The sequence below is a fragment of the Oncorhynchus nerka genome, linkage group LG22, assembly GCF_034236695.1.
Source record: "Oncorhynchus nerka isolate Pitt River linkage group LG22, Oner_Uvic_2.0, whole genome shotgun sequence".
In the NCBI taxonomy this organism is placed as follows: Eukaryota; Metazoa; Chordata; class Actinopteri; order Salmoniformes; family Salmonidae; genus Oncorhynchus; species Oncorhynchus nerka.
Genome location: NC_088417.1, coordinates 84,719,112 through 84,736,919, shown reverse-complemented (window position 1 = coordinate 84,736,919; position 17,808 = coordinate 84,719,112). Strand labels below are relative to the sequence as shown.

The following is a 17,808-nucleotide window of genomic DNA, read 5'->3' as shown; positions in this document are numbered from 1 at the left end:
ATCTGCTTGCCTCGTCACAGTTCAATTTAGATGCTTAAGATACGTTGCATAAACACATTTAAACATGAAAGCAGTTGCAGAAATAGTTCATACTTTTCTTCTCCGGCCTAATCCACAAATCAGACTAAACTACATTCCTGCATCCTTATTGAATCTCCCTGCCTGGCTGTTTCCTCCTGTAGAGAGTTAAATTACCCCTGACTGACTCTGGGGAGAGATGCAGATTACCCCTGACTGACTCTGGGGAGAGATGCAGATTCCCCATGCCTCATTTCCATCCTTATCTAACAGTCAGATCTTGCGCCCCTGCACCCGTCCGTCCCTTGGATGTCAACGGAAGCCCCTCTCCCCTTCTCTGGTGCTCCCTTGCTAGTATATTTGTCCTTGTGGGTCTGGAGGCTGCTGGTTTCCCTGTACTCCCTCCCAGAAGGCAGGCAGCCATCGTCAGGGCAAGGAAAGGCAAGGAAGGCACAGTGGGCGGCAAGGCAGGAAGCACACAACACAGGGTGCAATCAACAGCTCTGAAAGGGCATGAGGCACATTCCAGGGGAAACGTCTAGTTTCCTGTCCGTTTGTCCGGCTCAGGGTCAAGATTTGAGACTGCAGGTTTTCCGTCTGTATTAGGGTTTTAGAGATTTAGAGGAGAGTGTGGTGCGTGTCTCTCTGAGTCTGCCTTAGCGCGCCCTCTCTCTGTCTCAGTCTGATTTAGAAGTTAACAGAGTCAGAGTGGTGTGGTTCTCTCATTGGGTTTATTCATGGATCTCCTCAGGAAGAGCTCAGCAGTTCAGACCATCAGGAGACGAATGAGCAGGAGGTAAGCTGCTGATGGGGCACGTTTCCCAGGCATTATGACTATGGTTTAGATTGGGTGGCAGACCTATTGGCTGGGGTGCTTGTTTCTTTGTTTCTATATCTATGTAGGATTGATGTGGTGACATGGTTGATGGAACTTAATGAATACAAATTGCAGTGAAATGTTTGCTGTCTTGTGAGTTTGAAGTGGAGAGAAAGTTGCTGGGTCAGGATATGTAAGATGTTTTCTAGGACTGAGCCGTTATGATATGTTTATTTTATTATGTTGATATCCTCAAGTCTTCAAGTGCTTCTTGCTCATGATGTGTTGCTGTTTTTGTACAATCAGATTCAGAGTTCAGAGTTCAGAGTTCACTGTGGTCTTATTGAACAATGCAGCTGCTGAGAGAATAATTTAGCGTTGCATCTCAGAAATGTCCATTTAAATGAACATATACAAACCCATACGTTCAGCCCACTACCAGCTCTGTGATATGTACTGTGGTGTATGATGTGTTATTTCTCCCTCTTTGTACCCTCAGAAACATGACTTCAGCAGAGATCTCCTGGCCCATCCCCATGAGGGCCATCGGGGCCCAGAACCTGCTCACCATGCCAGGGGGTGTGTGCCACTCTGGGTATGTGCACAAGAAAGGAGGGAGCCAGTTCAGCCTTATGAAGTGTGAGTAGCCCTACAGTACATAACATTACATACATGCATACAAACATTACATACATGCATACATGCATACATACATGCATGCATACATACATACATACATACATACATACATACATACATACATACATACATACATACATACATACATACATACATACATACATACATACATACATACATACATACATACATACATACATACATACATACATACATACATACATACATACATACATACATACATGCATACAAACATTACATACATGCATACATACATACATACATGCATGCATACATACATACATACATACATACATACATACATACATACATACATACATACATACATACATACCTACATACATACATACATACATACATACATACATTGCATGGCTCATTAATGTTTACTGTACCAAGGGATTCTGACAAAGGTCTGAGATGAGTGGCATTGCATACTTTCATCTCAACACAACGTTTATTTCACCAGTCCTGGAGCAGGGTTGGAGATTCATCAAATTAGGAAGAACATATTTGCTTTTACGCCTGGCTTATTTGTGAGACCTTTCTTTGTGTTTTCTTTCCTTCTGCAATCTTTACAGGGCCTCTTCGCTACTTAATCATCCACAAGGGATGTGTGTATTACTTCAAGAGCAGCACCAGTCCTGCACCGCAAGGAGCTTTCTCTCTCAATGGCTACAACAGGTCAGTGTTCACTATTGTGTCCGTCTTTATGCACAGAAGTACATGAATTTGAATAGGCTCGGCAAAACATGTTGGCATTCTCACATAGGCCTACATATGATTATTAATGTTTAAATACAGCTGGTGCAATTAGTTTGTTATGCTGAGAAATCCTGATGAGATGAGAAAGTCTACTGACAATGAAAGCATTTCTCAATGTGCTGTTCTTTCCCACCTGGACAAAAGGAACACCTACGTCAGAATGCTGTTCATTGACTATAGCTCAGCATTCAATATCATAGTGCCCTCCAAGCTCATAACTAAGCGAAGGACCCTGGGACTGAACACCTCCCTCTGGCACTGGATCCTGGACTTCATGACAGGCCGACACCCCAGGTGGTGAGGGTAAGCAACAACACATCCGCAACGCTGACCCTCAACACGGGGGCCCCCCATGGGTGCGTGCTTAGTCCTTTCCTGTACTCCCTGTTTACCCTTTGACTGCGTGGCTACGCACGACTCCAAAACCATCATTAAGTTTGCAGAGGACACAACGGTGGTAGGTCTGATCACCGACGACGATGAGACAGCCTATAGGGAGGAGGTCAGAGACTTGGCAGTGGTGCCAGGACAACAACCTCTCCCTCAATGTCAGCAAGACAAAGGAGCTGATTGTGAACTAGGGGCCGAGCATGTCTCCATTCACATCGATAGGGCTGTAGTGGAGCGGGCCGAGAGCTTCAAGTTCTTCGGTGTCCACATCACTAAGGTCCTATCATGGTCCAAACACACCAACACAGCCGTGAAGAGGGCACGACAACATCTCTTCCCCCTCAAGAGGCTGAAAAGATTTGGCATGGGTCCTCAGATCCTACAAAAGGTCTACAGCTGCACCATTGAGAGCATCTTGACTGGCTGCATCACTGCTTGGCATCAGACCTCAAGGCGCTACAGAGGCGCTACAGACCTCAAGGCGCTACATCACTGGGCTCCCTACCATCCAGGACCTCTATACAAGGCGGTGTCAGAGGAAGGCCCTAAGAATTTTAAAAGACTCCAGCCACCCAGGTCATAGACTGGAGCACCACGTCTGGGACCAAAAGGTTCCTGAACAGCTTCTACCCCCAAGCCATAAGACTGCTGAACAGTTAATCACATGGTTACCCTGAGTATTTGCATTGACCCCCTTTTTATTTGCACTGATTCTGTTGCACCGGCTCTATGCACACTTACTGGACTCTACCCACATACTCACTGGACTCTACCCACACACTTACTGGGCTCTACCGACACACTCACTGGACTCTACCCACACACTTACTGGACTCTACCCACATACTCACTGGACTCTACCCACATACTCACTGGACTCTACCCACACACTTACTGGGCTCTACCGACACACTCACTGGACTCTACCCACACACTTACTGGACTCTACCCACACACTTACTGGACTCTACCCACAAACTCACTGGACTCTACCCACACACTTACTGGACTCTACCCACATACTCACTGGACTCTACCCACACACTCACTGGACTCTACCCACACACTCACTGGACTCTACCCACACACTTACCGGACTCTACCCACATACTCACTGTACTCTACCCACACACTCAATGGACTCTACCCACACACTCACTGGACTCTACCCACACACCCACTGGACTCTACCCACACACTCACTGGACTCTACCCACACACTCACTGGACTCTACCCACACACCCACTGGACTCTACCCACACACTCACTGGACTCTACCCACACACTTACCGGACTCTACCCACATACTCACTGTACTCTACCCACACACTCAATGGACTCTACCCACACACTCACTGGACTCTACCCACACACCCACTGGACTCTACCCACACACCCACTGGACTCTACCCACACACCCACTGGACTCTACCCACACACTCACTGGACTCTACCCACACACCCACTGGACTCTACCCACACACTCACTGGACTCTACCCACACACCCACTGGACTCTACCCACACACTCACTGGACTCTACCCACACACCCACTGGACTCTACCCACACACTCACTGGACTCTACCCACACACTCACTGGACTCTACCCACACACCCACTGGACTCTACCCACACACTCACTGGACTCTACCCACACACCCACTGGACTCTACCCACACACTCACTGGACTCTACCCACACACTTACCGGACTCTACCCACATACTCACTGTACTCTACCCACACACTCAATGGACTCTACCCACACACTCACTGGACTCTACCCACACACCCACTGGACTCTACCCACACACTCACTGGACTCTACCCACACACTCACTGGACTCTACCCACACACCCACTGGACTCTACCCACACACTCACTGGACTCTACCCACACACTTACCGGACTCTACCCACATACTCACTGTACTCTACCCACACACTCAATGGACTCTACCCACACACTCACTGGACTCTACCCACACACCCACTGGACTCTACCCACACACCCACTGGACTCTACCCACACACCCACTGGACTCTACCCACACACTCACTGGACTCTACCCACACACCCACTGGACTCTACCCACACACTCACTGGACTCTACCCACACACCCACTGGACTCTACCCACACACTCACTGGACTCTACCCACACACCCACTGGACTCTACCCACACACTCACTGGACTCTACCCACACACTCACTGGACTCTACCCACACACCCACTGGACTCTACCCACACACTCACTGGACTCTACCCACACACCCACTGGACTCTACCCACACACTCACTGGACTCTACCCACACACTCACTGGACTCTACCCACACACCCACTGGACTCTACCCACACACTCACTGGACTCTACCCACACACCCACTGGACTCTACCCACACACCCACTGGACTCTACCCACACACTCACTGGACTCTACCCACACACTCACTGGACTCTACCCACACACTCACTGGACTCTACCCACACACCCATGGACTCTACCCACACACTCACTGGACTCTACCCACACACCCACTGGACTCTACCCACACACTCACTGGACTCTACCCACACACTCACTGGACTCTACCCACACACCCACTGGACTCTACCCACACACCCACTGGACTCTACCCACACACTCACTGGACTCTACCCACACACCCACTGGACTCTACCCACACACCCACTGGACTCTACCCACACACTCACTGGACTCTACCCACACACCCACTGGACTCTACCCACACACTCACTGGACTCTACCCACACACTCACTGGACTCTACCCACACACTCACTGGACTCTACCCACACACCCACTGGACTCTACCCACACACCCACTGGACTCTACCCACACACTCACTGGACTCTACCCACACACCCACTGGACTCTACCCACACACTCACTGGACTCTACCCACACACCCACTGGACTCTACCCACACACTCACTGGACTCTACCCACACACCCACTGGACTCTACCCACACACTCACTGGACTCTACCCACACACCCACTGGACTCTACCCACACACTCACTGGACTCTACCCACACACTCACTGGACTCTACCCACACACCCACTGGACTCTACCCACACACCCACTGGACTCTACCCACACACTCACTGGACTCTACCCACACACTCACTGGACTCTTGATGTGCCACTTCCTGCTGAATGAGATCATCTCTATAAAGGTTTTAGAGGTTTGGCTTACGATTACCAAACACTCGTCATATCAATTCATACATCAAGTCACAAGCCAATAACGGAGACGGCAATGTTCAACCATCTCTTTTCCATATTTGTTTGACATTTGGAAAGTTAAAGTGGCTATTGAAGTAGGCTCTATCATACCCTGTGGTGTTTTCATTGAGTTCCTCCCTCTAACGAGTCCTTCCCTATAGAGGTATGCTGCAATTCCATGGTGGTAACTGTGTAACTGTGTAATTACATGTCTGGAGTCTCCTCTCCCTGCTGAGGCTGAGTATAAATAGAGCTTTAATACAGCTGTGCAGCTCTAGCACACTGAAACATGGCCAGGCCTATTCAGCTCACACAACATACTGTATGTGACATAGGAGGCATGATATGTTATTACAGCAATTATGTGATGAAAACGGTAATACATTAATAAACCAATGGCACAGTTGCCAGAAGGTTTCACCGACAAAATGTGAAAATTGGATTGGTCAGAGTGAGGGGGCTTGTACTTTATGTATATACCCTGAGTGTACAAAACATTAAGAACACCTTTCTAATATTGAGTTGCAGCCCCCCCACTCCGATGCGTCCCACAGTTGCCAAGTTTGCTGGATGCCCTTTGGGTGGTGAACCATTATTTATACACACGGGAAACTATTGAACATGAAAAATGGAGCAGCGTTGCAGTTCTTTACACAAACAGGCTAGCACCTACTACCATACCTCATTCAAAGGCACTTCAATCTTTTGTCTTGCCCATTCACTCTCTGAACGGCCCACTTACACGATCCATGTCTCAGTTGTCTCAAGGCTTAAGAAACCATCTTTAACCTGTCTCTTCCCCTTCATCTACACTGATGGAAGTGGATTTAACAAATGACATCAATAAGAGATCATAGCTTTCACCTGGATTCACCTGGTCAGTCTGTCATGGAAAGAGCAGGTGTTCTTAATGTTTTGTGCACTCAGTGTATACTGTATTTGTTTCATAAATGTAAGCTACTTATGTAGTGTTCTTTAATGTGTGGTTTCAGTTTCTATTCCTCTCGTTGGCAGGGTGATGAGGGCAGCAGAAGAGACCACCTCCAGTAACGTGTTTCCCTTCAAAATTGTCCACTTCAGTAAGAAGCACCGTACCTGGTACTTCTCAGCAGCCAGTGAGGATGAGAGAAGGGTGAGGGGCACTACATACAGATTAAGAACCTCTCACATTCCTAATAACAGTACATATATAATTAATTATTTACATATATATATATATATATATATATATATATATGTGTGTGTGTGTGTGTACCAGTCAGATGTTTGGACACACCTACTCATTCAAGGGTTTTCTTTATTTGTATTATGTTCTACATTGTAGAATAATAGTGAAGACATCAACACTATGAAATAACACATGGAATCATGTAGTAACCAAAAAAGTGTTAAACAAATCAAAATATATTTGAGATTTGAGATTCTTCAAAGTAGACACCCTTTGCCTTGATGACAGCTTTCACACTCTTGGCATTCTCTCAACCAGCTTCACGAGGTAGTCACCTGGAATGCATTTAAATTAACAGGTGTGTCTTATTAAAAGTTAATTTGTGGAATTTCTTTCCTTCTTAATGCTTTGGAGCCAATCAGTTGTGTTGTGACAAGGTAGGGGTGGTATACAAAAGATAGCCCTATTTGGTAAAAGACCAAGTATATATTATGTCAAAAACAGCTCAAATAAGCAACGAGAAACAACATCATTACTTTAAGACATGAAGGTCAGTCAATCGGGAGAATGTCAAGAACTTTGAAAGTTTCTTCAAGTGCAGTCGCGAAAACCATTCAAGCGCTATGATAAAACCGTCTCTCACGAGGACCGCCACAGGAATGGAAGACCCAGAGTTACCTCTGCTGTAGAGAATAAATTCATTAGAGTTAATTGCACCTCAGATTGCAGCCCAAATAAATACGTCACAGAGTTCAAGTAACAGGCACATCGCAACATCAACTGTTCAGAGGAGACTGCGAGAATCAGGCCTTCATGGTCAAATTGCTGCAAAGAAACCACTACTAAAGGACACCAATAAGAAGAAGAGACTTGGCCCAAAGAACACGAGCAATGGACAATGGAAATCTGTCCTGGGGTCTGATGAGTCCAAATAGTATTTTTTTTGGTTACAACTGCCATGTACTTTGAAGAATCTAAAATATATTTTTATTTGTTTAACGCTTTTTTGCTTTCCACATGATTCCATATGTGTTATTTCATAGTTTTGAGGTCTTCACTATTATTCTACAATCTAGAAAAGAGTAAAAATGAGACTTAAAAGCCTTGAATAAGTAGATGTGTTCAAACTTTTGACTGGTACTGTATATACATGTGTGTGTGTGTGTGTGTGTGTGTGTGTGTGTATATATATATATATATATACAGTGGGGAGAACAAGTATTTGATACACTGCCAATTTTGCAGGTTTCCCTACTTACAAAGCATGTAGAGGTCTGTAATTTTAATTATGGGTACACTTCAACTGTGAGAGACGGAATCTAAAACAAAAATACAGAAAATCACATTTTATGATTTTTAAGTAATTAATTTGCATTTTATTGCATGACATAAGTATTTGATCACCTACCAACCAATTCCGGCTCTCACAGGCCTGTTAGTTTTTCTTTAAGATGCCCTCCTGTTCTCCACTCGTTACCTGTATCAACTGCACCTGTTTGAACTCGTTACTTGTATAAAAGACACCTGTCCACATACTCAATCAAATAGACTCCAACCTCTCCACAATGGCCGAGACCAGAGAGCTGTGTAAGGACATCAGGGATAAAATTGTAGACCTGCACAAGGCTGGGATGGGCTACAGCACAATAGGCAAGCAGCTTGGTGAGAAGGCAACAACTGTTGGCGCAATTATTAGAAAATGGAAGAAGTTCAACATGACGGTCAATCACCCTCGGTCTGGGGCTCCATGCAAGATCTCACCTCGTGGGGCATCAATGATCATGAGGAAGATGAGGGATCAGCCCAGAACTACACGGCAGGACCTGGTCAATGACCTGAAGAGAGCTGGGACCACAGTCTCAATGAAAACCATTAGTAACGCACTACGCCGTCATGGATTAAAATCCTGCAGCGCACGCAAGGTCCCCCTGCTCAAGCCAGCGCATGTCCAGGCCCGTCTGAAGTTTGTCAATTACCATCTGGATGATCCAGAGGAGGAATGGGAGAAGGTCATGTGGTCTGATGAGACAAAAATAGAGCTTTTTGGTCTAAACTCCACTCGCCGTGTTTGGAGGAAGAAGAAGGATGAGTACAACCCCAAGAACACCATCCCAGCCGTGAAGCATGGGGTGGAAACATCATTCTTTGGGGATGCTTTTCTGCAAAGGGGACAGTACAACTGCACCGTATTGAGGGGAGGATGGATGGGGCCATGTATCGCGAGATCTTGGCCAATAACCACCTTCCCTCAGTAAGAGCATTGAAGATGGGTCGTGGCTGGGTCTTCCAGCATGACAACGACCCGAAACACACAGCCAGGGCAACTAAGGAGTGGCTCTGTAAAAAGCATCTCAAGGTCCTGGAGTGGCCTAGCCAGTCTCCAGACCTGAACCCAATAGAACATTTTTGGAGGGAGCTGAAAGTCCGTATTGCCCAGCGACAGCCCCGAAACCTGAAGGATCTGGAGAAGGTCTGTATGGAGGAGTGGGCCAAAATCCCTGCTGCAGTGTGTGCAAACCTGGTCAAGAACTACAGGAAACGTATGATCTCTGTAATTGCAAACAAACGTTTCTGTACCAAATATTAAGGTCTGCTTTTCTGATGTATCAAATAGTTATGTCACGCAATAAAATGAAAATTAATGACTTAAAAATCATACAATGTGATTTTCTGGATTTTTGTTTTAGATTCCGTCTCTCACAGTTGAAGTGTACCTATGATAAAAATGATAGACCTCTACATGCTTTGTAAATAGGAAAACCTGCAAAATCTGCAGTGTATCAAATACTTGTTCTCCCCACTGTATATACACACACACACTACATGACCAAAAGTATGTGGACAGCTGCTAGTCGAACATCTCATTCCAAAATAATGGGCATTAATATGGAGTTGGTCCCCCCTTCAATGGGGTTGAGGTAAGTTATTTATTCATCAGGCAAGTCAAGTTATTCATCACTGATCTCAACAAACCATTTCTGCATGGACCTCATTGTGCACGTGGCCATTGTCATGCTGAAACAGGAAAGGGCCTTCCCCAAACTGTTGCCACAAAGTTGGAAGCGCAGAATGGTTTTGAATGTCATTGTACACTGTAGCGTAAAGATTTCCCTTCACTAGAACTCAGGGGCCTAGCCTGAACCATGAAAACAGACCATTATTCCTCCTCCACCAAACTTTATAGTTGGCACTATGCATTGGGGTAGGTAGCGTTCTCCTGGCATCCAACAAACACAGATTTGTCTGTCGGATTGCCAGATGGTGACGCGTGAGTCACACTATATATATTCCATGGCTGCTTGTCCGGGGGGCAGCTCTAGCAGTTCAGAAATTAGATGAACTGAGGTGGCATCTAATGATGGTGCCACATTGAAAGTCACTGAGCTCTTCAGCGAGGCTATTCTAATGCCAATGTTTGTCTATGGAGATTGCATGGCTGTGTGCTCGATTTTATACACCTTTCAGCAACTGATCTGGCTGAAATAGCCAAATCCACTAATTTGAAGGGGTGTCCACATACTTTTGATTATATAGTGTATATACACACATAGTGAAATGTGTGCACTCACTACTTACTGTAAGTTGCTCTGGATAAGAGCATCTGTGAAATGAATAAAATGTCAAATGTAAATGTATTAATCACAATGTAATACTGATTTATTTTTGTCTACTGAAAGAAATGGATGCGAAATCTGCGGAAAGAAATTGATCACTACAATGACAGAAGGGATTCACATGTTTCAAGGTAAGTCAACACAACCCTTCCTTCACACAATCATATCATCTGTGGTTACTTCCTTTTTCTGATAAATAGTAGACAGTTTGGCTGCATGCTCTGATTGACTTTCTGAGCCTGTAGGTTTTATCTTCTAGATTAATATACAGTGTAAGCTCTTGCTGTGTTATAACAAGTATGCATGGGAGTCAGTGAATACATGATTAGTGAATGTATTAAATACAAGGTGATTAATTTAGTCCTCCCTTTGTCCTTAGTAGACAATAATAATACTCTGTTGCCATAGTGACTCCGAATCTGATGCAGACAGCTTCTATGGATCGATCGAGCGCCCCATGGACATAACCCATACCACAGATGACCCAGAAGGCAGTAAGACATACTACTCACTTCTGAAGCAATATGGCTCAGTTTCACAACACTTGTTTCATACAATTAACTCTGTGCACTAACAATGAGGTAATTTTCATGTCTAGATTACATGTTAGAGGATGAAGACGACGATGAGGATGACTATGAAAAACCAGATAGCCCACCAACACCTACAGGTAGGCCAACAGAATAGTAAATGTCTTTGAGTTTGATGCTGTCTTTAATGTGGCTGGTGCTATAACTGTGATAAACTGCCCTTGATGGGATTGGCATGTCATCACAATTCAAACTAATGGCCCCATCTTTTATGGCTAAATGATAACTATGCTGAAATAATTTAGAATCATATATTTTTGTCAGTGATTTACTGTATTACAAATGCCCGTTTTCCAGTTTTTTTCTGTCTCTGACTATCGTATTATGCTGCTATTGAAGGAAGGCCAACCGTTCCACCACCATCCTATCCACCTCCTCCAGTCCCATGCCAGTTCAGACAAGAGTCCATGTCAGGATTCTGCAATGGTCTCCCCCCTCCTGTGCTCGGCCCCGTCAGGAGCCCCACCAGCCCCCTTCCAAAGAAACCGCCAGCGCCCTTACCTCCATCCAAGCTCGGTGAGGTCAGCCACAACCACCATGGACACAAGAACATCCCAAATAAGGGCCCCCTCAACTTCCCCCCATCCACCTCAAGCCTAGCCCAGAGAGGAGTGCATGGAGTCCTAAGAGCCCGATCCCCCCTCCCCCTCCCATGGCCAACCTAAAGAAGCAGGCAATGATGGGGCAGATGTCAATCTCCACCATAGCTGGGGGGAAACAGAAAGACAGGATGCCCCCTGTTCCAGTGACCATGCAGTCTCCCGCCACCCTGATCATCTGCAGCGACCTGGAAAGGAAGATGGTGCTGCACTCCAGCCCTAGTCCACCGGGTTTTCGTGGCAACAAACCCAGTCACATTCCGGGCATGCCAAACTACTGCCTCAGCTCCAGACCAGCTCCAGATCTCCCACCACAGGCCTTGCCAGCACTGAACCACACCAAGCCTGGACTGTACAAACCACCCCTGGTACCCAAACTTCCATGTCCTGCGGCCAAGCCTAAACCACCTGGAGGGTCAGCACAGTAAGTGTCTCCTTTCAGTTTCCTACAGATACAGGTCATCCCTGTTTCCTTTCATAGAGGAAAACTTTACTTTTTTTTTGTTGAACTATAATTTGATTTCAAGATTGTTATATTTTACAACACACAAATGCAGCACAGTTTAAAACACCCTCTTTCTTCTCAGAAGATCTTCTCCAGATGGACAAAGCTTCCGGACCCCAGTGGACGAGGTGCCTGTCTCTTTAAGAAAGAGCAGGGATCCATCCAAGGACACTGACTATGACTCTGATGAAGACTATGAGAATGTAAGCACCCTCTATATTCTCATTTACATTTTTGCATACAAGTAATTTAGTAGACACTTTTAACCAGAACGACTAGGGTTAAGTACATTGCTCAAGGACACAGACACATTTTTTACCCAGTCGATTCGAACCAGCGACCTTTCAATTACTGGCCCAACGCTCTTAACCATGCCACTTTTTTTTACATACTCTACATTACTCATCTCATGTGTATATACTGTACTCGATACAATCTACTGCATCTTGCCTATGCCGTTCTGTACCATCACTCATTCATAAATCTTTATGTACATATTCTTTATCCCTTTACACTTGTGTGTAGAAGGTAGTAGTTTTGGAATTGTTAGGTTAGATTACTCGTTGGTTATTACTGCATTGTCGGAACTAGAAGCACAAGCATTTCGCTACACTCGCATTAACATCTGCTAACCATGCGTATGTGACAAATACATTTGATTTGATTTGATTTAACCGCTAGACTACCTGCCACCAGGTTCTCCATCGACTACAACTCTAGTTTACACAGGCTATGAGAAAAACACCTGCGTTATGTGGTGTGGTTTTGTGTATATTGTTTTGTTGTCAAATTTACTCAGTTTACTCAATTCCATAGTCTCATTAAACAATCATGTTCAGTTTACTATAGATTAGTCTCATTGATCAGTGTACTATAGATTAGTCTCATTGATCAGTGTACTATAGATTAGTCTCATTGATCAGTGTACTATAGATTAGTCTCATTGATCAGTGTACTATAGATTAGTCTCATTGATCAGTGTACTATAGATTAGTCTCATTGATCCATTTACTATAGATTAGTCTCATTGATCCATTTACTGTAGATTAGACTCATTGATCAGTGGACTACAGATTAGTCTCATTGATCAGAATACTATAGATTAGTCTCCTTAATCCGTTTACTATAGATTAGCTCATTGATCAGTGCACTATAGATTAGTCTCATTGATCAGTGTACTACAGATTAGTCTCATTGATCCGTTTACTATATATTAGCTCATTGATCAGTGTACTATAGATTAGTCTCATTGATCAGTGTACTACAGATTAGTCTCATTGATCAGTGTACTATAGATTAGTCTCATTGATCCGTTTACTATAGATTAGCTCATTGATCAGTTTACAATAGATTAGTCTCATTGATCAGTTTACAATAGATTAGTCTCATTGATCAGTTTACAATAGATTAGTCTCATTGATCAGTTTACAATAGATTAGTCTCATTGATCAGTGCACTATAGATTAGTCTCATTGATCAGTTTACAATAGATTAGTCTCATTGATCAGTTTACAATAGATTAGTCTCATTGATCAGTTTACAATATATTAGTCTCATTGATCAGTTTACAATAGATTAGTCTCATTGATCAGTGTACTATAGATTAGTCTCATTGATCAGTTTACAATAGATTAGTCTCATTGATCAGTGTACTATAGATTAGTCTCATTGATCAGTGTACTATAGAATAGTTTTGCCCTGCTGATGCAATTCTATCCTTCTAATGTGTCTGTTGTTGTTTTCTTTTCACACATTGTTCTTGACCTCAGATGCAATTACCAGATTCTGTGTTCCTGGACACAACAGAAACAAGCAGTGTTGAAAAGTAAGACACACTTAGTTATTTCTGTACTGAATTTTTGTTGAACACCCTGTTCATTTTTGTGTAATGGTCTTAAGCGCCCACAAGTGTTTCATCACAGTGTGCTCGACCACTTCCTGAAAATCAGGTCTCTGTTTTCTCATGAGAGAAGAGCAGAACACATGTCTGACTGCAGTCTGACTGATGTATTATTAATGTGCTTTAATTGCAGGTTATTTAAGGAAAGCTCCAGAACACCGCAGGACGGTCTCTACTGCTTCAGGAACTCAGGAACAAAAACATCAAAGGTACACCATGCATTTACATTTGAGTCATTTAGCAGTAGCTCTTATCCAGAGTGACTTACTGTTAGTGCATTCATCTTAAGGTAGCTAGGTGGGACAGCTACATATCACAGGCATAGGGAATACACTTTCCTCAATAATGTAGCTATCAGCAAAGTCCGGGGTGTTGTGGTGAGGAGGGGATTGTTTAGATACTCTTTGAAGTGGTAGGGTTTCAGGTGCTTTTCGCACCAACACATGATGTGATGCATAAACAATGCATTCACCACACATCACACAGTGATAATTGGTTTAGTGAATAATGTACACTGGTTTAGTGAATAATGTACATTTGTTCTCATTGAATCAGGTGCTGGTGGTGTGGGATGTGAGTGTGTACAAGGCCAGAAACTACAGGCTCTTTGAGGAGGTCAGAACCACTGTCTTTACCTTCTCTGTCTACCAGGTCTATTGTCTGACAAAATCAATATTACAATGGAGGATTCCAGTACTATCTCTGTCTTGTTTGATGTTCATTTCATTGTGTTTGTTTATGGTTTAGGACTCCCGGCTGTTCCTGGAGTTAGAGATGACATTTCCCTCCCTGTCAGCCCTAGTGGAGCACTACCATAGCCACCCACTACCCAATCACGGCTCTCTGTGTCTGCAGAAGCCATATGGTTACATCGTGCCAAGGTGACCTTGCCACGACCCCGTCCTGAGGTCACGGCCTCATCTGCTCATATGAAGTCTCTCCTCTTTGGCGTCTACCATGGTTCTGCCACTGTAATGAACTACAGTAGAAACTTACTACGGCTGAAACACAACCACAGTGCCCACTGTAAAGCAAGGCAGATTGTTGCATCTCTGTAACCGAGCCCGAGTAAATGTTGGAGCGGTTCTGGTGAATATCCTGGCATGGGCAGAGGTGCAACGAGTGCAGATGGTTGCAGTTGTTGAAGAAAATATGGCATCTGCGACAATGAGGGCAATGAGCTGTATAGGTCTTCCTGTATGCTCAACTGGAGTGCCACAGGTTTACAGAACACAGTTGTACTATGTGAGGACTACTGCAGGAATAGTCCTGTAAAGGTCTGTCATTACACTTGATAGCAGCAGGCAGGTGAACTGCTGTTGTGTTGTGAAGAATACATGTTGGAGCAAGCAAATGTTAAGATTTGTGGGTTGAATGCACATGAATGTCAGAATATTAAGCACTGCTTATGTATCATGCATTGAGGACCAACTTATTCTACAAATCAAGTTGATGAAACGTATCATATTATCTTCAGAAAAAATGTATTATTCAGACCACAACGCAAACGCTCTACCTCCCTATTTACTCTTTTACCTCTCTGTCTGTCTCTTTCTCTCTACCTGTCTCTGTCCCTTAATCTTTCTCTCTTTACTTCACCATCTCTTTCTCTCCCTCCCTCCCTCCCTCCCTCCCTCCCTCCCTCCCTCCCTCCCTCCCTCCCTCCCTCCCTCACACAATGATAACTGTGACATATGGTGCACAAAACCAGTGCTATCTATGATCATGTAATCACACTTTAAATGAAACTGCCCACACGTGTAGTATTGCACTGTATAGAATTGTATGTATTGTAAAAATGATTTTGTAAAGTTGTAAATATATTATTTCTGATTATAAGACAAATATTTGATAATGGATAACAGCAGAAGGCAGATACATATTCCATTGGGTGGCGCTGTTTGGTGACGCACCATTTAACCATGCCCATGCAACCATGCCCATGCAACCATGCCCATGCAATAGTCTTGAGTGTGACTGCATTTATGTTGAAGATGAACTATGTTATTTATCTTTAAGCTGGTGTACAAAACCAAAAGTAAAATATGCAAAAACGGAACTTAAGAACGGGAAGCATAGAAATAGTGCACATAAAACAGATTTACCGCTTCTTAGGCTTGATTTCAATGAGAATGAAAGATCTATGACTCTCGTGTCTATGTGAATTTGGTCAGTCACCCAAAAAGTTACATATTGTAGCTTTAAGTCACAAAAAATAATGATCTGAAATGACATCCACATAATTACAATCCGACTTTTTTCAGTCGAGAGTATTTTAGGGGAAATCATGGCTACTATATATTTCTATGTTGTAATCTTGCCTCATCTGTGTGTTATTCTCCAGCCATGAGGACAAGTGCAAGAGAATCACACACTGGACACTCACTGATAGTGATGGGCAGATATTAGCTCAGATAAAATCGAATCCACAATTTTTCACCCTCATTTTCATGATCTCCAGCACAATACCAGTGTCTACACATGTGAAAACGGTGCATTTCTACGTTTTGTAGAAAAAAATATATAAAGTTAAAAAAATTCTCACTCTGGCTAGAGACTCATTGTTTTTCTAACTTTTAAACCTACCCTGTGACAACCGTCTAAAAAAATATATAACAATAATACATGTATTTTGTATAGCTCTTTTCATTAGTGTTACCGCAAAGCTCTACATAGGCGAAAATAATTATAATAAAATAAATACAATTTAAACATCATACATTTAGAATCAAGCCAGGAAATAGCAATTATAAATCCTAAACAGATGAAGAAAGAGGGACTATAAGAAAGATGTGTTTTACGGCCCATTTTACAAGTTCAAATTTGAGTACCTTATCATTTTAACCACAGGTCATAGATACACACTGTTTTAATATATATAGACACTGGTTTGGTGCAGAGATGATGAATATGAGGTTGAAAAGTGGCAGAATTGCACTTTAAGGAATGCTACAGCAGCAACACAAGCATCAGAGGAGCTGGTTCATTAAACATGCATACTAAATAAATCATAATGATATCGTGATTAATATTCAATGTTTTCACATCTTACTCAGTGAGGAGAATTTAGATAATATGACGTCTCTTTCAGACCTTGACAAGGAAGCCAGAACAAATAGTCCTCTAAATCACTTCTTATGTCTGTCTCTCCTTCTCTCTCCCTCTCCTCTCCTCCTCTACTTTGCCACAGCCATATCCCCACCAGCATCACCACATTAGCAGCACAGGATATTAGTGCACTGTTCTTTAACTAGTTCATTAAATGGGAGACAGCAAAGACGAAAACCAATGCAAATGAGAATTTCTGAAGGCAGGATTACTAAGATCCATCATTGTGAATGAATTAACACAGTCTAGAGACAGAACTGCCAGAATTATAGTATCTAATATGTCAAAATCCATTAAATGGGACATTTTTAAAGCTATTTGACAGTGGTAAATTACTCAATAAAATTATATTTGATGTTGAAACTACAGATCTTTTGGTTATGTCTCATAATTTTCTGGTAAAAAAAAATATATCA

At 43.4% G+C, this 17,808-nt stretch overlaps 1 protein-coding gene across 1 annotated transcript; it reads left to right on the top strand.

Annotated features, from left to right (window-relative positions):
• The first annotated feature begins 341 nt into the window (after positions 1-341).
• Positions 342-17,760, top strand: LOC115119742 (SH3 domain-binding protein 2-like). The gene is given in 14 exon segments (XM_029648609.2): positions 342-814; positions 1,335-1,474; positions 2,077-2,179; positions 6,923-7,040; positions 10,754-10,821; positions 11,099-11,184; positions 11,289-11,360; positions 11,620-11,843; positions 11,846-12,303; positions 12,467-12,587; positions 14,154-14,209; positions 14,418-14,493; positions 14,840-14,899; positions 15,032-17,760. Coding segments are annotated over 14 exon segments (1,779 nt in total). The 5' UTR covers positions 342-755; the 3' UTR covers positions 15,170-17,760.
• Positions 17,761-17,808: the final 48 nt, after the last annotated feature.